Source organism: Lethenteron reissneri, chromosome 14, assembly GCF_015708825.2.
Source record: "Lethenteron reissneri isolate LAM-NWPU_2019-01 chromosome 14, ASM1570882v1, whole genome shotgun sequence".
Taxonomy (NCBI): domain Eukaryota; kingdom Metazoa; phylum Chordata; class Hyperoartia; order Petromyzontiformes; family Petromyzontidae; genus Lethenteron; species Lethenteron reissneri.
Genome location: NC_083792.1, coordinates 5,987,029 through 6,007,152, shown reverse-complemented (window position 1 = coordinate 6,007,152; position 20,124 = coordinate 5,987,029). Strand labels below are relative to the sequence as shown.

Here is a 20,124-nt window from a genome sequence, read left to right as displayed (position 1 = left end):
AAAACGGACGAGTGCATGGTGGAGACATTTGAAAGGACAAAACACAGAGATGACAAGATTAACGCGACTCAAAGCCAATTGAGATTAATTTGAGGGATACAGGACAACTAATAGAACAGTGGAACATACACCCATGTGCATTGTGGCTACAAATATATATAAATATATGTTACAAAGCAAAGTTATTATGCACCGCCTCAGAGAATTGTGGGTATGAATAATGAGATAAACTATCCACATGCATACTGGCTGTAATTATTGTGCGCTGTGCATTCCATTATAATTTGTGGCGAACTAGAACCCATATCTTTGAGAGAGGATCCTTGCCTATAACGTCTGGCAGTCCACCAGCATTGGTTAAAGCAAAAGCCTGACTGCTGATGAGATACGGTAAATCAAAACCCGCTCGGAGTTTCCGTGTATTGAACCAATTTTGCTGGAATGATGTACTCCCAGAAGGCCGTGTGATTGACGTGTCATTTTTCAGAGATATGACAAGGATATGCATTGCCTAAATAGTATCTATTGTCTGCTTATTAATTTCGTTAAATACTCACGCTGAGTTTCAGATATTAGAAGAAAGATTTGGATTTTTAAGGACAATTTTGGATGCTTACAGGTATTTGAGATGATTTACACGATGGAGCAACCGGTGATATTCCCATGGACTTGATGGCTTATCGGTGACTCCGCTTCTGCATAATAGGACGCAAGTTGACGTGACGGCACGCTAGTAACGGCACGACTTCCTGCGAGACTCGGCACAGGAGCAGCGACCAAAGGAGGGAACGCGCCAGAGAGGATGTCCACCGCTGAAACGTCGCGATGATGGAATCCGTTCTCGTGTTACGGAGTGGACCACTACGTCGTGGGATTGCGAGAGGTAGCAGGGCCTTCATCCAGCAGTGGATTGACCATTGCCGATGATGCTGGTAACTTTTTTTTGGGGGGTGTTAGCGCCTGGTTAAAAAAAAAAAAGCCTGTTGACGGTCACTCGTTTGGACACACACAGGCACTATTCACACATTCGCAGCCATACACGCGTTCGCACACGTGCGCGCACACGTGTGTGCACGCGTACACGCACGCACGTGTACGCGTGCGCACCCGTGAATGCAACACTCGCGTGTGACGTGCACGCGGAGGCGCGAGAGAAAATTATTAAAATGCGCGGGACGGAGGGGGGGGAAAAGAATAACTCGCACGCGGCCTGCGGCTGAAAGAGGAGTTCCAGAGCAGTCGGGAGAGATAGTGGTGGGGGGAGGGCACGGCCCCCCCCATTATCACTGTCTGTCAGTGTCCGCCGAAGCCCCTCCCATGTAATTAGGCAATGTCAACACGGCTGCTGCTCGGCAGGGCGGCCCGTGAATAGTAGCAGTCTCCTCTCGGATATCGGTCCTCAGCTTATCAGCCACTCATCACAATAGGCCATTATCTGCTGCCAGTTTAGCCCACTATAGCCACCACCACCACCCTCCCTCCCCTCTCCTCTCCACCCCCCACAGACCGTGCAGCCAATGTCTCCGTGGCTGCGTCCTGCGAACGCGCACACACACACACACTGCCTCTCCCACGAGCCGGCCTCTGTGAATGGGCAGCAGTAGCAGCAGCAGCGCTGCAGTGAAAAGGAGCGTGGTGAGGCTCAATGCGTTTCCAAGCGCGCTCCGACTCGCCGCGGAAGAATGCGTGGATGCACCGCCCCCCCGATTCGGCGCACGCAGATGCACGCAGCCCCCCCACCACCACCACCACCAGCAGCACCCCCCGCGGTGGCCAGCGGCCAGACAATCGCTGTCCCCACCCCCCTCCCAACTCCGGGGTCTCGGTGTGCCTGGGGGGGGCCCTCCGTGGAGGTGGGGGAGCCGTTGGCAGACACCTGAGTCCTGGCAGCTGCGCTGATTAGCAGTGCGAGGTGGGGGCGGGGGCGTTCCGCGGCCCGATGCATCGCCCGCACCTCTTCCAAATAAACACACACGCGCGCGCGTGCAGACAAATACACGGATAAATAAACCAACAGACGAGCGAGGGAGCGAGGGACCATTGCCGCTGTGGCGTCTTCGCCGTGGCCACCGCAACCCTCGCCGCCCGGATGATCGCCGAGTGACGGGTGGCGGTGGTGACACTTTTGGAACTTTGCTGAAAACCAAATCTTGCCAAGGGAGCAGCGTGACACGGCGCGAGGTGAACACTGTTTCTTGGCATCTGTGAGTGAGCCTCCTCCCCCTTCCCCCATCCTCCCCATCCCTCCCCATCCATCCCTCCTCCACCCACCTAATCACATATGCACACTGTGACTATGGGCACCAAGCTGTGCTCTAAGCTGGTATCTGATTTGTTTTTTTTATAGACAAATCAACTGTAATTAAAGGCCGTGTAAATAAAACGAGGGGCCCATTTTGAAACGTTTAATTCCACTGTGGCTGCTGTTGTTGTTTTTTCTTAAAGATGTGCCCGCTGGTGCTGTTGTCGGTTGCGTTTCCATCTCTCACAACTTTGCCTTTGTGTTGCAGTTGCAGTAATTGGCTTTGTGTTGTCTACCGCAGCGACACAAGTAGCTCGAGGCCGTGCCAACACCGTGCCAAGACCGTGCCAAGACGGCACCCGGCGCCAGAATGTCCGCTCCCAAGTCACGGCGCGACCCTTTTAACAAGACGCGGTGGCTCGCTCCCTTGCCAAGGTAACGATCTTAATTTTAATTGGGTACCGGGCCGCTTTTCCTTCTGACCAACACCCCGCTGTCACGTGCGTTCGGCACGGGTACGTGTGTGCGCTCGCGTGCGTGCTCGTGTGCAGTGTTCATTTCAACACAATCACCGAGGTGTCTAGAGGCGCTACGGGCTGTCCTGCGTAATTAGCGGAGCGTGGAGAAAAGCGTTAAGTCGTGACTACTATTTTCATTGTTAATTTTTTAGCGAGTTTTTCAAAAGTGTAAATATTGTCGGAGTAATTGTCCTGAGTGATGTGATATTTGTTTTTAGAATCTGACACCTCTGCTGACAATGCAACGCTCTCTATCATGGGCGTGTGTAACGGGTCTGTAGTCGCGCGTGCGTGCGCGCACACACGCGTTTAATTCCACTGCTTAAGCAAACAAATTCTTGATGGGATTTGTTTTTTTTTGCTTTGCACCTGCAGCCTAAAACAAATGGAAAAACGTAAAATTTAAACAGCCGCTGAAATCCTTCTGCCAAACTCACAAACCCAGCACCCCAGCTCTCGCGTGAGCGAGTGGCTGTCCTCCGCAGGTACCGGTAGCCTCTGAGATGCAACGCGCGTTGCAGAGCGTTGAGCGTGAATACATTGTCCAGCCATTTTTGGATTAGTGATCCCGTACAGGGCCCACGGCCATTCAGCTGGAATGCGCCCGATCGCGTCAGATCTCGAAAGGAAAGCGGGCTTGAGCCCGGACAGCGCTCGGATGGGAGACCACTGCTTGTGGAACGGTGCTATAGGCTGCTGTTGCGGGGCTACGTTGTCAGCAGAGGGCACTGCGGAAAAATCCACGCACAGGCGGGCGTGGAGCAGCCCGTATCGTGATAGACAGGCATGCTTCGCCATTATTGAGGCTCATTGGTGGGCTATCCCCACGGCGAAATCTTACCTGGATCTGTCTTGGCCAGTGACCCGGTAAAGATGTCGGTACCCGGCACACCGCATCCAGTATATATATATATATCCCTCTCACTATGGCTATGGCTACCACTGCCACCCTAACGCAGTCTACCAGCCACACGTGAAATATTCAGCGAGAGATGAAACCCAGCACACACCTTCCTCGCCACGATGCTCCGTCAACCCGGAGCCCACGGTTTAACACAAATACGTGACTTGTGTAGCCCTGACAGGTTGCTCAGCGTTCGAGCGAGCGGCTCGAAATCTAGAAGCTCGCGAGTTCAAATCCTGGCTGGGGGTTTTACTCGGCCCATCGTTCCTCTAGAATCCATCAAATGAGTTTCACTTTGTGTGGAAGTCTATAGCGGTTGTCGTTTCTCAGCCCCGCTGTCGGAACGTGGAATTTCCCCCGCTGGCTCGGGGCTGTAAACGGAAGATGAGCAGCACCGCCTCAATCCTCATTTGAGCAGCAGGAGATCACCCAGATTGAAGGTGATATTTGTGGGAGCTGCAGGGAGAGGCTGCAGGGAGGAGCATCTCCCTGTTCGTCTGTGCTCGGAGCGCGAGTTACGGGGCCATTACTCGGGAGACGTGGGGCGACGGGTTCTCGCGCTGGACTCATCGGCACAGAAAGGACAAGGTGGCCACTTCTTTGTCTCTGTACGTTCTGGCGCGCGCGCCGACGCGCCTGCCCCGCCGTATTCCCCCAGAGCGACGTAGCAAGTGGCGAGTCAATATTTCTCGCGGCTGGAGCGGAGGGTAAACTGTCAAAACAACGCGGCGACACATTGATCTCTCCGCCGCAGAAATAAACTGTTTTTACTCGCCGAGACTCTAAGAGCTTTTATCGACCGCGGAATATTGATAGGGGGCCGGAGCGAGCAGTCGTTGCGGAATACGCAAAGTGCATTAACACCACGCGTGCGGCTTTAATCATCGCGTGTACGGACGCGGGAGGAGGGGGGAGGTGCTAGAGGGGGTGCAGGAGGAGGAGGAGGGAGAGCCGTGGCTCCCCTTCTCCGCTGAAAGGTTCCGTCGATTTGGTGACTTGCGTGCCGGGACGGCACTATTATCTAGGCTTTCATCACGGGTGCTGGTCACGGGTCCCAAGGCCCCAGCACACCAAGGCGCCAGCAACAAACAGCACCGGTGAATTTATCACGACTGCGAGAAGAGACGCGAAATAACGGCGGGGGCGGCGGGAGAGTTTGTCCGTGGACGCGCGACCTCTGTGCGTTTTCAAGTTTGGTCGTTAAAATGAACGGGCGGGTGTTGCTTGGCGAGGCCCCTGCCTCCGTGTGCCGGGTGTCCCCCGGAGAACCGTGAGACAGATAAAACGTCCGTGCGGAACCCTCGTGTGGAGCAGAGACGCGGGCGGCTCGTTGGGGCGAAACGTCTTGGAGCTCTGCGCGGCGATGCCGCCTTCGTGCACGGCAAACGGGCACGTGTGTGTGCGCGCGCGTGTGCATGTCTATGCATGTGTGTGCGTGTGTGGGGAGCGCTAGTGTAGCGGTTAGCGCGCTGCATTGTGAACTTGGCGACCCGAGTTCCATTTTCGCTCACGGAACACCCCGAGGTCGACTTAACTTCAAATGAGTACCTGGTGCGATGTGTAATCATCGCCACTCGGGAGACGAAGGCTGCCGGGCGTGGTGCTGGCCACCCACCCCCTCGTGCACCGTACCGGCCTTCATAGGTGGTCGCTAACAGCACTTGCCCCAAGTCTGTTAAGGCGACACGGGGATCTTTGTGTGCGTGTACGTGTGAGTGCGTGCGCGCTCGTTTGTGCGTGCGTGTGCGCATGCGTGTGCGCATGCGTGCGTGTGCGTGCGTATGTGCGTGTGTGTCCGTGCGTTTGTGCGCGGTATAATTTAAATTCCTATTGCAACCGCCTGTACTGCCGAGACGTGCAGCCAGCAGCTCCCAATGGGAAGGTCGCGAGTTTAAATCCTATTTGGGGGGTTAACTCGGCCCATCTTCAACATCGGCACCGCTTTTTTCGAAATTCTACAGTGCTCGTCCAGTGGAGAGACTCGCCCTCGCCATAGGCATGTTTAATTTCCTGCACTGGGTTGAGGCCTGTAAACTGGAGATGGGCTCCACCTTGATGCTCACTGAGACACGCACTCACTCTGACTCTTGATGTCGTTGTCTACTGCGTGCCTGCTGTTCCTCCTGCACAGGTTTTTTTGTGGTTGTGTTGTTCGCGCTATAAGGCAGATGTGGTTAATTGCTCCGCACCAGAGCTGGGATATCCGATTACTTAAGTACTGTAATCAGATAACACGCAAATAGTTTGGGGGGGGGGGAAGTCTCACCTCTGTTCCCACGTGGTGCCGCTGGACGGGAGGTGATAGGCAGGGCTTGGTGACGTCATCGGCACATAGCTTGCATTGTGGGGGGGTTTCCTGCCTTTGGGAATTTAAAGAGGTCTGAGTAAATGACCACAAAGAAGTAGGTGATTGTGATTGTTAGTAAATCGACCGATCATCTGAACTGTACTGCAGACGAAATCTCTGAAGGGAAAACCGATATTGACATTGGTCCAACAAAAGTCAAAATCTGAAATGTTTCTATTCACATTGAGCACCCATTCACAAGTCTGGGTGGGCGGAGGGTTGTGAGGAGGCGCGCCGCGTTGTTTGAATTGCCGCTCCAGGAGAGTTGTAATCGAACCGGCGACCTCTGGATCGCACGTCCTGTGTGCTGCTGCTGCTGCTTCTTTCCTACGGCTGATGTGGATGTAAATACGAAGGAGACATCGCAGCGATGCACTCCGCTGCTCCTGATGCGCTTGTCTGGCTTGACCGGTGCACCGCCGCTGCTGGCCTGCCGCAGCACGGGGGCGGTGGCGGCAGCGTCCCGCGCGGGACGCGCTGATCGACGGCGGTCTGCGATGTCTCGTGAACTCTCACGGCATGATCGTGAGAGTTCAGCCAGGTGACCCCCAGATACTGCCAAACAAAGCCAATGCGTTGCACATTCTCCCGTCACAACCCCCTCTTCATAAAGTGATATTTAGCAGCAGAGTTTACACCGTGTTATGAATGAACGCGGACGTACAGTTCAACAACGGATTGTTTTTCTACGCTGCCCTCTGCTGTCTATTACATAGCCCCACCTAGCACCAAGCTGCACTGACCAGGCTGGGGAAGTATGGTCAAACAACCTGCTCCGACCCCGTACGGTGTGGACAAAGTCCTTTGTCCGGCCGTGGATCGCCATGAGAGCCGTGCACCGTTAACGAGCCGCCGGTCAGCGTGGGACACCGGCCCCTCTGCGGGTCTCACGCTGCAGCTAAGCAATCTCATGTCGTGCGCAGCGAGCTCCGTCTATACCTTGCTCCAGCTGCGCCCCCACAACATTTACACCGGCACCGCTCGCGGGCCACTGCTCTGACCGTCGCTGCCAATGCAGCCTTCAGACGTTCGCCGTGGATTACGTCACTGGCTCGGGTTGGACACTAGGACCCGGTGGCCTAGCGTGGTTGTCATGGGCTTTTGGTGCAAGGGATGAATGGATTGATGGATGGAATACGGCCCCCCCCCCCCCCTCCTCCGTTCAAATTCCTGCTTATTCGTAGCCCGGCACCTGGGCACCTCCGGCCAATCGGGCCCGGTGTGGTTACACCGGCAGCACACTCGATAGCTACGCCACTGCCTGGACACCACCTGGGCTTGCCCGCCCAGCCACGCAGCTCCTGGACACCGTCTACCTTGCTTGCGCTCCGTCTTTCACCGCTGACGCCCGGGGAGGAGCCTCCTGTTGTTGAGTCGGTCTCCGCGGTTCGGGCGGTTACGGCGGTGCCGACGAGGACGCTGGCGACGAGCCGTGGCCTTGAGGAGGTGCCTCCTGCCGTCAAGTGGCGCGGTCGAGCCGTGACCTTGGCTTGGAGAGCGGCCGCGGCGGCGCCGCCGTTTGGTAAAACAAACGCTGTGTTGCGCGTTGAACACCGATGTAAAAAAAACGCCGCGCCTTGCCGCACCGCCTCTAATCGCACCACACCACGCCACACCGCGCCACACCACACCATGCCGCACAGCGGCGCGCCATTCCTCTCTCCTCTCGGCCATAAACAAACAAACAAACGCGAGTGCGCGTGGGCGCCTCCACTGTCCGCCCCCCTCATGTCGCGCGCCACGCACCTTCGAAGTGCGAGCAGCGGAACGTGCGGAAGGGAAAGTTTGCGTCAAGTGGTCGGGGCCCAGACGGCGCAGGTGCGCGAGTGGCGTCGCCCCGGCGACGCACGAGTGCGTGGCGCGGACACGGGCATCCTTGGGGACAGACTAAACAAAGTGGGGCTCTTTCCTACCCGCGCCGCGGCCGCCCCATAAGCCCCTGGCAAAGCACTTGCCGTGCTCCGGACTCGGGGAAGCCCTCCGGCGCGCGCTCGCAGCCGCGCGGCTGAACGTGGAAACGACGGCGGGTGTCGAGCGAGGGTCCTGCAGGGCGTTCGAGGACGCGGCCCGGGCGGACTCGTGCGAGCGGAGGCGCCTCGCCGCCGCGTGAGATGGGGGAGCGCGGTGCGTAGAGCGTCGTGCACGTGGAGCGTGCGGCGACACTAGTGCTACTATCGTGGTCTCTTCCTGTGATCTTCACTGATTCGGTTCAGCAAATGTGGCATAGAGTGTTGCCCCCTTGCAAGCGTGGATTTTCTCCAAGCATATAACCACTCATTAGTTGGCTGGAAACATCTTAATATTTAGAGGAACACGGAGCTTGGATAATTGTTGGCACGAGCCCACCACCTCAACGGTTTCCTGATAAATTGTGATTCCTCGCGCCTGTGAGTCGTTCTCTCTCTCTATGAGCGTTACAAGTTGAAATTATTATGATTAAACTTTGCTCACCCACTCGCCCACTCATCCACTCGCTCACACACTCGCTCACACACTCGCTCACACACTCATCCAATCACCCTTCAATCAATAAAACCATGGTTGATGTTCTCATGAACTGCACTCATTGATTCCTCCTCTCATCTTGAGAACTCGATGTACCAGACTGAATGTTTCATCTCATCGACACTGCTCACTCACCACACTGCAACTCACGACAACACACTCACCCGCTCACTCACTCACCACACTGCAGGTCACCACAACACATTTACTCGTCCACTCACTCACACACCCACTCACTCACACACTCGCCACACTGCAGGTCATCACAACACACTCACTCACCCGCTCACTCACACACCGCACTGCAGGTCACCACAACACATTTACTCGCCCACTCACTCACACACTCACTCACACACTCACTCACACTCACACACTCACTAACACACTCACTCACTCGCCACACTGCAGGTCACCACAACACATTTTCTCACCCGCTCACTCACACACTCACTCACACTCTGAATCGCCAAACTGGAGTTCTCAATTCTCTTCCCTCCCACTGCTCTTCTATGGAATTCCCTCCCGTCGTCTCCTTTCCCAAACTCTTATAATTTTACTCAATTCTGGGACCCCATGAACTCTAACCCCTACAAAACCGCTGTGCGTTTCTGGCTGCTTGATGGCTTTAGGCCTGTGCTCAGCAACCCTGAAAAAAAAAACCAGCGTCACCACCACTGCCACGCCACGGAGAGCAGCCCGACTGGACAAACACACGCCACGATTTTTGGTTGTGGAACCACGGCTTGCGTTGCGGTTCGGGCCTGCACTAAGCAAGCACTGGCCTGGGCCCTGTGTCACCAAATGTGCCCTGCGGCACCACCGAGGTTCACCCTCCTCCGTAGCGGTGAATCACTGTGACATGGTGGCCACCCACACGGCAGCTCCGCTGAGCCCCACCTCCGAGATGGAGCCGGAGTGGACCTGCTTGTGGTGATTGTCAGGAGAGCCGAGTGGAACCGGGCGTATCGCACTGGGACCCTGGTTCTGAAGTCGAAAGTTGTTCGTGGGGCAGTGGAGCTGGCCCCGCAGTTCAGACCGTTCCGGGAGAAGCTCCCGGCGCGTGGAGCACAACGACGGACAACGTGCCGAGCAGCACGAGGCACAACCCGCGAACACGGCGGGGTCGTGTAGTGGCACGCGGGGTGGGGGTGGCCACGGGTGGCTCCTCCACCGCCACACCGTGCCTCCCGCAAGCCGCCACCCGGCCAAAACGCTCCTCGCTCGGCCCCTGTGGAAATTTCCGACGCGTCTCACCGAGCTGCAGTCGTTATTTATTGCATTTTCTTCTTGATTTCACTTCTCCTCCCGCGATCCCCTGTTTTCCTGCCGCACGGGGGATACGGTGCAGCGCCCGGCTCGGGGTGCAGCGACTTGGACACGTAGTGACAATGCGCTGTGTTTGGGCTCCCAGGGTACGATTTGTTTTGACAAAAACAATTAATTAAACTGGCGGCTCCGGCTGTCCCGGCTTAATCCCGTCAGAAGACCCGGCAAGAAAAAAAATAGCAGCTGAGAGAAGATTCGGTGAAGAGGCCTGATCAGTGAGGCAGCGCGGAGCCACAGAGCTCGTGGCTGCCCCCCCCCACTGCCCCCTTCCCCATCGCCGCTCCTCCACCGTCGCCAATCTCACAACTCCACCGCCCCCCTCCCCAACCCACACCCACCCACCCACACCGCCCCCACCCCCCCACCTCCTCTTCCCAGACCAATCCTTTCCAGCCACTCCTGACTGATCATAAGCCCATGGCTAAATCCTCCCTGGCCATCTGTGTTGCTGTGGCGTTTATGAGTGTTCACCAAGTATTCGGCGGCGCTGCGCTAGCTGCGGCCGCGACGCGAATGGATTTGTGTGCCTGTGTACGTGTGTGTATATATGTGTGTGTGTGTATATACACGTAAAAAAAAGCAGTTGATATTTTAAAATGCCTGCAACACCCTGTGTAACGTGGCTGGCTGTGTAGTCGTGTTGGGCATCGTAACAGACACCGGGCCTCTCCATCGTCTCGTTGGCGGTCACCACAGGCGTATTACTTATCCTGTTCCGGACACTGGAAACACATGACGATACGGCCAGCAGTGGATAGACCACGGCTCGTGATGAATTCAGGCGGCTTACAGCGGCGGTGTGGCCACGGAGAGGGCGACTCGTGACCGCATCTCCGTGTCGATTCTCTCTGTGTGTCTCTGTCGCTCTGTGTGTCTCTCTCTCTCTGTGTATCTCTGTGTGTCTTTGTCGCTCTGTGTATCTCTGTCTCTCTGTGTGTCTCTGTCTGTCTTTGTTTCTCTGTATATCTTTGTTTCTCTGTGTGTCTCTGCCTCTCTGTGTATCTCTGTGTATCTTTGTTTCTCTGTGTGTCTGTCTTTCTGTGTGTCTCTGTCTCTCTGTGTATCTTTGTTTCTCCGTGTGTGTCTGTCTCTCTGTGTGTCTCTGTCTCTCTTTGTATCTTTGTTTCTCTGTGGGTGTCTGCCACTCGGTGTATCTCTGTCTCTATGTGTATCTCTGTGTATCTTTGTTTCTCTGTGTGTCTCTGAGTATCTTTGTTTCTCTGTGGGTGTCTGCCACTCGGTGTATCTCTGTCTCTATGTGTATCTCTGTGTATCTTTGTTTCTCTGTGTGTCTCTGAGTATCTTTGTTTCTCTGTGGGTGTTTACCTCTCTGTATCTCCGCGTATCTCCAAGACGTGGCCACGGAGCGGGCGTCTTGTGACCACGCTCCTGGGATCGACTGGGGTGGTTTTGGGGACTAAGGTATCGGCTGTTCACGTGTGCGATGCTTCTCAGTGTCCAGTGATGCATCGTCAGCTGTCATTCAGCATCGGGTCCACCTTCTGTGTGGCGGAGTCAGTCTCTCCCACTCCGAACACTATTTTTTATATTATTGTCCTTATTCATTCGTGGAACAGCCGAGCGCGAGTGTTGTTGGCTCATCATTGGCGGCTGCTAGGGTGATGCTGTTATTTATTTATTTGTTACAATATTTCACCTGGATAATCTCTTGAGATGTAACTTCTCGTTGGCGTGGGCTGTCCACCGTATCAAGTGCCGCATACACAACAAGCAACAAACATTTTGAAATCTACGGCTTGTGCAGTTCACATTCATACGACGTCAGATAAGTTGCACAAAGTGTCAAGAACAGGATGAGGTGGACAAGGCAGCTGCGTGAGCATCGCACTGCAGATACAAAGACAAAGATCCCCCGTATATATTTCAACAGACTGTTGGGGCAAGTGCTTTTCGTGAGCGTCTTTGAATGCCAGCACATTACACGAGGGGGTGGGTGGCCAGCACCACGCCCATCCGCCTTTGTCTCCCCAGTGGTGATGTTTACACATCACACCAGGTACTCATTTGAGTCGACGTAGGGGAGGCCTAGGACCAGTTCAGATATTCGTCACTCGTGTTGGCCGTGTTCGAGAATCGAAATTGGGTTGCCGGGTTCATAACACAAATTTAGAATCATAACACAGCGCTCTAACAACTGCACTACCGCTTCCCGCACACACCGACACACACAGACACACACCGACACACACGGACGAGCGGGGCACACCACCGATGCATTTGAAAAGTTGTTCCGTGGTAAAGGTCGCCGTTCTTGCGCTGCGTGTTTCACGCAGCACGTGGACGATTGTACTCCGGAGGTAAACGAAGCCTCTCATTCTCGCCGACCGTGGGATCGGTCTTCCCATCTTGCACTTTGCATTTCCCGTGATGCCACTGCCACCGCCGCCATCACCATGCGAGTGGCTCGCCCGGCCTTGTTTGGTTCTTGGCCTGCAACTCCGTCGGTGTTTGTGGCTAACCTCCACACACTTCCCTGTCCAGTGCAGGAGTTTCATCGTTTACAGAACGCGTCCCAGTAGGTTTGCTCTACACTTTGTTCGTCTCTTTGCAGGACTCGGGCCAATTACTCTGAGGCAGTGATTAAATAAAATTTAAATAATCCCAGATTTGAAAACGGTGTACCCAGAGTTAACTATTTATCTGTCGAGATCCCAAACTGATGATTAACCAACACTTTGAGCCAGGTCCCGTTTTTGTATTTGAAGAATGGATTAAAGACCTCCACAATGGCAAGTGAAATAATGCTTAGAAAACAATACAATTGGACAATTTTTGTTTGATTAAACGGGTACAGGAAGCAAAGATTAACTTTATATATATTTAAAACATTAGCTATGTTGGTTCTTCTGTGTTCTGTTGGGTTTATCGGACAGAACCAGGTGGTTCTCTGCGGTGTTTTTGAGTTCGGGTTGTGACGCGTGGAGCGAAACGTCTGACCCCGTGCCAAGGAACGCGTGGCATGACCGCGGGCACGCCCGGCGGTGCAAACGTGTCCGTGAACGAGACCGTTTGTGCCCCGGCGGCCACCACTTGTGGTCCCGGCCTCTCCGAGCGGCACGAGTGGACTCGCGGCCACACGCGGTCTCGGAGCCGCCCACGAACCGCGGCAGCGCAGCCTCCGGCAGGGGCCACATCCGGGGCTCCTGCGCTGAACGTAGGTAAAATGTTAAAGGTGCAGCCCTGCAGTTTCTTGCCCACGCCGCTGCTGGCAGAAGGGTCTCCAACAGAGCGTGGTTCTGGAGGGTACTTTGGGTTACTCGTCCACGCTGGCCAGAGGTGAGGAGGGTGCCTACGCTTTACCCCACCACCACCACCACCACGTGCGGACTACCTGCAGTGTACTCATTCACGCCGCTGGGTGGACAGGCAGTGGGTGGGGGAGGCGGAATTTAGAAACACCCCCCCCCCCCCCCCCGTTGTTTCAGCTGCTGTGCCGGGAGATCGGTTTGAACCGGTTACCTCTGGATTGCGACTCTGATGCGTTGACCATTGCCTATAAAGGCATTGGCAGCGAATTAAATGGGTTGTGCATTAATCATCCTGCCTTGATATCGGTTTCCCAATCGGTGGAAAGAAGCCCAAGACACAGGAATAAGTTTTCATCACAGAGGAAATTCCATCGTGAAGCCAAGTAGAACCTCGACCCTCAAACTGTAGACATTAACAAAGAAGCGGGACCATTTGTTGGAACATTCACGCCGCCGTGAATTCCCACAGTCTTCGGTTCAAAAATGTAGAGCAGATTTGGAGAAAAACAAGACTCCTGACACACTGCATGATGATAATAATATTAAATAGGGGTGTGGGTAAGAAACAAGTAAGATAGATGGGGATTAAGTTTCGTGGTGTATTTCTTTATAAAATGTATTGCTATGGTAATTTTATTAGAATTGTTACCAATTTTGTATTCGAAAGGGCGAATAAAAATTACTCTGAAACGGAAGATAACCATGCCGTCTAAAGTACGAATGTTCATGACGAGAGAGGGAGAGAGCGGAGAGGCCGCTAGCGCGGTGCACGAGGCCGCGAGCGCCCGGCCCCGCGGCGGCGCGACAACATGCCGAGGAATGCGCAAAAACTCTCTCCGGTGGGTCCTCCTCGCTAATTCCCTGCCGCCTAATCCCGGCGCTCAGCCCTGCCACGCCGTCCTCGCGCACGCCACAGAGCATGTGACCCAAACAGAAAAAATAAAATTTGGAAAACAAAAAAAAGGGGGCGAAGAAAGAGAGTAGAGGGGGGGGGGAAGAAAGAAAAAAAAAACCAGTGCCGGTGTTTAATCTCCGCCAGGCTTGAGCTGCCACTGCCCCAGACGGAGGTGAATCGCTCGCCACCGCTCCGGCTATTTATTTAATGAATGTTGCCCTCTCCTCTGCTCCTGGGTATCCAGCGTGCGGCTAAATTAACGGAGAGGCCCTGCCAACCGGCATCCCCACCCGCCGCTCCCCAGGGAACTGCCAAGGCCACCCCAACAACTGAGGCCCCGTGCGGGCGGCTTGATTAACGGGCCGAGGTGGCGTGGCCTCGCGAGAACGGACGCGCGCGAGGACCCGCGAGAGAGCGAGAGAGAGCGAGAGAGCGAGAGGAGGGAGAGAGCGAGAGAGAGAGGGAGAGAGAGAGGGCCCTCGTCAGGAAAAATGGCGGTGACTTAATTGCGCCGTCCCGTTGCGTGGCCGTGAGTGGCGCGCCGCGTGCCGTAATGAACCTGTCAGGGGCCGGCTGCTTGAGAAACGACCAGCGCCAGCCGTCGGGCAGCACCACGGCCGCCCCCGTAATGCCTCATTATTGCCGGATTATGACTCCTTTGCGATCTTATTGGAGTAAAACAAATAATAATTATTATTGTTATTATCATCACAGCGGTTTTAATAAACGTTCAACTTTATGAAAATGGGGTGGGGGGGGTGGGGGGGGGACATCATCACGGAAACGGAGGACTTTGTTTGACAACTCAAAAATCTTGAATGATTTCTCGTCTCAATCGAGCATTGAGGTGATGGCTCATCTCTTGTTTACAGCCCTAAGCCAGTGGTGGAAATTCCACATTCCTGTTACAGGGGTGAGTATATCAATCCATATTGAGTTCCGTACCAAATTGGTACTCATTTTGAGTCAACCCCTAACCAGGATTTGAAATCGCAAAGTTTCGATTGCGAGCCACTTCACTGTTGAGCCACCGGGCCGTTTTCTCGCGTCTGGATTTTTTTTTGAATTGTTTATCGCTGCAGATGGTAGAGGGTAAACACTGTGACTTACCACGTCCGAAACGTAATTTATCCGTGATGGAGAAACCGCGTGTGTTGATATTTCCATGCGGCCCGCCTGCTCGCGTACGTTTTAATGCAGATATGAAAACAAAGCAACGTCTGTTGGACGCGGTTCAAACGTAAGACATCAGAAGGTTGCGTAACGAGCAATTAATCCTTGCCAACGTTGAACATCAGGTCGGACACTCCATATCTATTCTACGTAATTTTATTTTTTAACGCCACTTTTAATTTTGGGAGCGTAAAAAAAAAATAACCCACACGCAAATCCAATTTTTCCCTCTTTCCTCAATCTGCTTTCCTTTCCCCAAACCCCCGATGCAAATGTTGCGTAAACAAAGGTCACAGCCGGAATTTACCTTAGCTTCAATCTGCCCCTGTTTGCGCATTTTTTTCTTGTTGCTGCTTAATCCGATCCTATTAATCCAATTAGTTGCCGGGGTTGCGGGGAGCGGTTGGGAATGCGCTGGGGGTGGCGGTGCCGCGCGGCGCGCCCACCGACTGCTGACTCGTGCATTCTGGTGCCGAGTCTCAGCCGCCTCCACGGCGCGGGTCCCGTGGCTCGGATCACGAGCGCGGCCGGGAGACTTAGTCGCCGTCGCCACCACCGCCCACGTCTTCGCCGGATCGGATCGACGCAAGCCGCCTGTGTGCCAGGGGTTGTTGTTTCACGGCTGTGCTCGCAGACGTACGTGAGCGTACGAGTACCATGTGCGGTACGTAAACGTCGCCACTGGGGAGACAAAGGCGGCCGGGCATGGTGCTGGCCACCGACCCCCTGGTGTACCGTGCCGGCCTTCATCGGTGCTCGCTTAACAGCACTTGCTCCAACAGTCTGTTAAAGGCTATACGGGGAATCTTTGCCTTTGGACACGCGCACGACGCGCACGTGTGCTGGAACACGTACTGGTGTGCGCACACGCGTACACGTGTGCGCTCCCGTGCCATTGCAGTGCTCGCTGTATGTCGCAACGCACAGACGTCGACTCCGTCGTGTTGGAATTGTCCCAATGGGAGGTGTCGTCGTTATATATAAAATGTGTGCGCGTGCGTGTTTTCCCACGCGCGGAGAGCGGTGGCGCAGTGGTTAACACGCTGCGCTATGATCCCGGCGGCCCGAATTGGGTTTCCGCTCATGGCCAACAACCAGTGACGATTATTTGAACCGGTCCTGGACCTCCCCTAGGTTGACTCAGCCTCAAATGAGGACCTGGTGCGGTGTGTAAGCATCGCCACTGGGCTGACAAAGGCCGCCCGGCGTGGTGCTGGCCACCTACTCCCCTCGTGTGCCGTGCCGGCCTTCATCGGTGCTACTCACTAACAGCACTTGCCCCAACAGTCTGTTAGGGCTATACGGGGGATCTTTTCGTCTGCCCCTCTACTGCCACGGAATACACAAAACAGTACCACCGCAACGACCGCGCACATGCAATTCAGTCAGATGCAATTCAGTCAAAATGTTTCGATATTCCAGGAGGGAAAAAAAAGTCTACGCATTTATTTATCTTACAATCAAAATATCTTTCGTGAAATTTTATCAAAAAATCCCAGCAAAGTAGATGTCTTGGTTTTCGTCCTGGGTCCACGTGCCGGTGTTAAAAATCAAAAGCCGTGGCCAAATTTCCATTTTCAAGTAAAATATCTTATCCGGTTTTATTGGTGTGTCTACGAATTTTGCCTTCAGTAAGCATTGCAGTTAACATTGGAGGTGGCTGCGTGACGCAGGGGGGGGGGGGGGGGGAAGGGGGAGGGCAGTTAATAACGGCGAATTCACAGACACTGGGCCAGCACCGTTGAAAGGCTGTGTTCGAATCTGGGTGTCAGCCGCCCGTGACTAACCGGGCTTCTAGAGCCTAGCGAGTGGATGGTCTCAGACAGGTCACCGATGACTGCACAAAGAAAACCATCGCATTCAATCCGGGCGGTTCTACACTTCATTGGCAACGAACACTCTTTGGTTAGCGTGGGTGAGCAGTCTTTTGTGGAGACTTCATGAGACTTTTCGTGCTGCCAGCCACCAATCTTCTGCCACAAAGTTGTACACTGCTTACCGTAAGAGTTCCAACAGAATTTAAGAATGTATTATTCATCCTCTGGCACGACACTGATAGCACAATTGGAATACAACTCATGGTCAAGAGCGATATATATTTTAATTTATGTGCACAGGGAATGTCCTCCCAATTTTCAGATTCATCTGAAAAGTCTGAAAATCGAGCCGAGATATGGAATTTCAGACGGTCGAAAAAATGAGAGAAAATAGGTTCCGGATCGATCCGGAAATTGGAATCTGACGTCGATTCGGTGCTTTTGCCGACGCGGTGTCGCGTAACGCCGGTGTCGAACGACCAGAATATCCGTGGTCCAAATTTGTCCTTATAAGTACGAAAATCCGAAACTCATCGCTAACATAGACACACACACACTTGCATATTTAATCTAAAATGATGTGTGGTGGTAGGACGGGTGGGGGGGTGGGGGGTTAATTGCGAGGCTAATTGTTGGGTGGGGGGGGTTAGTTTTGGGGCATCTGGTCCTCATTGCCCCTCGGTTGGGTGCTCCGTGTACTAACAGTGCGCGTGTGCGTGACAGTGCGCGTGTGCGTGACAGTGCGCGTGTGCGTGCCAGCGCGTGTGTGCAAGCCGTGGCGCGTGAATGCATCGAGCACAAGCTCGCCATTGTGTTCCTCGCTCCGCACGGCTCCCCCTCTCGTTATCCGCCGTGGCGACGCCACACCTCAGAGCGCGTGTGTGAGTGTGTGCGCGCCGCTATAATCAGATTGGTTAAGGAATGAAAAAAATCTGCAAGCACAACAGAGATTAATTTAATTAATGCGAGCGCGTTTACAAAAAAACAGCGTGCGCCTAGGCTGTGCCTCCGCGTAACGCGTGCGTGTGTGTGTGTGCCCGCAGAGGACGAACGTGGACACGTTGATGACACAGGCGTCAATTCCAGAAAGAAAAAAAATCCCTAATGAATGCAACAAGTAAAACAAATACGGAAAAACCCATACCCCTCCCGCTCCCGTGGGACGCAATTAGGCTCGTAACTGATTTTGTGTTCATCATGTTTACGTTGCAACTCCTAACTAAGCCGAGAGATAATGACGTGATTAGTATTAATGAACAACATTCAGAGAAAAATGTGTTTTTTAAAGAGCGGGCGCTTGATGAGTGTGTACGCATGCGTACACACGGGTGATGGCGGTGTTTACCCAGGCTCAGCCAGGCTCTCTTACGATTACAAGAACACTCGTGATCGGAAGTTTTGACTCTCACGTGCAGTTATTAAAAGTGCGTATGGCTCATACTCTCGGATGCGTTTAGCGAGTTTCGCTCCTTACATCACCACTCCCGGGAGCTCCATAATTTATCGCTTGAGTCCCCCAAATAAAACCCAACATTCGCGACGCGTTTCATCGACCCGTCGGAAATATCGTTTAAAAAAAAAAAATAGCGGATCGCGCCGCGCTTCCCCGGGTCCCTCCTCTCTCCGGCGCGGATTGACACGTAACGCTAAATGTATATTTTCTAATCAGAAGGCGGTTGTCATTCGCCGGTTTAACCCAGGCCATGCCCCCCCTCTCCGGCTGCTGCTGCAGGCAGCTTTGATGGTGGATTAGGGGCGATTGAAGCCGTGGCCATGAAAAGGTGCCGCAGAATGTTGGGTTAAAATCCCATCTGAGCGCGCGCCGCGTGTGATCACACAGCGAGCCAAGGTGCCGGGGCAGCGCACCGCTAACTAGACATCTGCTCGCGAAAATAAAAATGCACCCCGGGCCCCTCCCCCGGTCCGGCTATCATGAATTATACAAAGCAGATCGTGGACTTTAATTACACGACGCCGAGGGGGCACGTTGGGCCCTCCATTCCGCACAAGCCATTTAGCGTCGAGTGCTTTTAGAATGAGTGTAACAGGATCTAGCAGTCCCGCTTTCATTTAGCGCAATTCTTTTGTGCCGTGAGAGTGGGCTGGCCATTAGAGGCTTGTGTGCGCGCCTCTCTCTCTCTCCGGGATGATAGCGAATAATTGTGCCCCTGAGTTTTATTATTTTTGTACCCGTCGCACGCGTCCTCTCCGCCTCCGAGCCGCGGCACCATCCGTGGCGCGGCGCTGGCGCTGTCACCATCGTAATCGGCGAGGCGCAGAGGTGCGCCCACCTTCGACACGGCGCGGCGAGCCGGCTCGGTCCGAGAGTAACAGTGGCACGCACGCACGCACATGCACGCACGCACATGCACGCACATGCACGCACGCACATGCACGCACGCAGACAATTGCATGCTCGGCGCACGGAGAGGTGGCGCAGCGTTCTTCAGAAGCTTCACGCGCCGCTGTAAAATTAGATTTCGTGTCGACTCAGATGTCGAAATTTGGAGGCGAGTTATTTTTTCGTGTTTCACTAAAAGGTGGAGCGAGCGGTGGCAGAGTGGTTAGTGTGCTTCGAGCCGGGTTCGATTCCCAGCCAAGTGTCAACATCGGTCAAGAAAATGTATTCAATGTCACAGAAATTCAGGTCTCATGATATTACGTCGCAAATGTGTGTTCAATTATGAATTATGAAGGCTTTTAATAGCAGTTTTCAAAACCAAGCAAATAGACCACGGATTGGTCTATTTGCAGTCTAAACATTTATAATTCCTGCACATTCTTTTATTTGATTAAAAACTAAACTAACCTATTTTTTTATTAACCTGATAAGATCCACTGAGTTTAATAGCTCTTTTTCAGAGGCGACCTGGCCACAAATGATAGCTCAACGAAGTGGCTTATCACGTGGAAATTTATAGCAACCAAATACTGTAAAAACGTGATGTTCATCCTGAATGTGGAGGGAAAAACCGGAGGACCTGGAGAAAACTCCACGAAAACTCCAAATATACAGCTGGCTTCAGTGTTGCAATCGAATCCACGACCTTTGTAGCAGGGGAAGTAGTTAACATCTCACCGCCACGGTGCCCCAATGCAAACCTGCAAACCACAACATCCCACGA

At 53.8% G+C, this 20,124-nt stretch overlaps 1 protein-coding gene across 3 annotated transcripts in view; it reads left to right on the top strand.

The window, feature by feature from the left end:
* LOC133342296 (uncharacterized) overlaps positions 1-20,124 on the top strand; it is a 150,418-nt gene that overhangs the window by 46,015 nt on the left and 84,279 nt on the right. For 2 of the 3 annotated variants that reach the window (XR_009755113.1, XM_061551373.1), the window contains exon 2: positions 2,544-2,677. Coding sequence is in view for 1 of the 3 variants with exons in the window: in XM_061551373.1 (XP_061407357.1) it covers positions 2,544-2,677 (134 nt within the window). In the remaining 2 variants the exon portion in view is untranslated. Of the gene's footprint in view, positions 1-1,628; positions 2,205-2,543; positions 2,678-20,124 lie in introns of those variants that run through there. The other variant, XR_009755112.1, reaches the window with a different exon arrangement.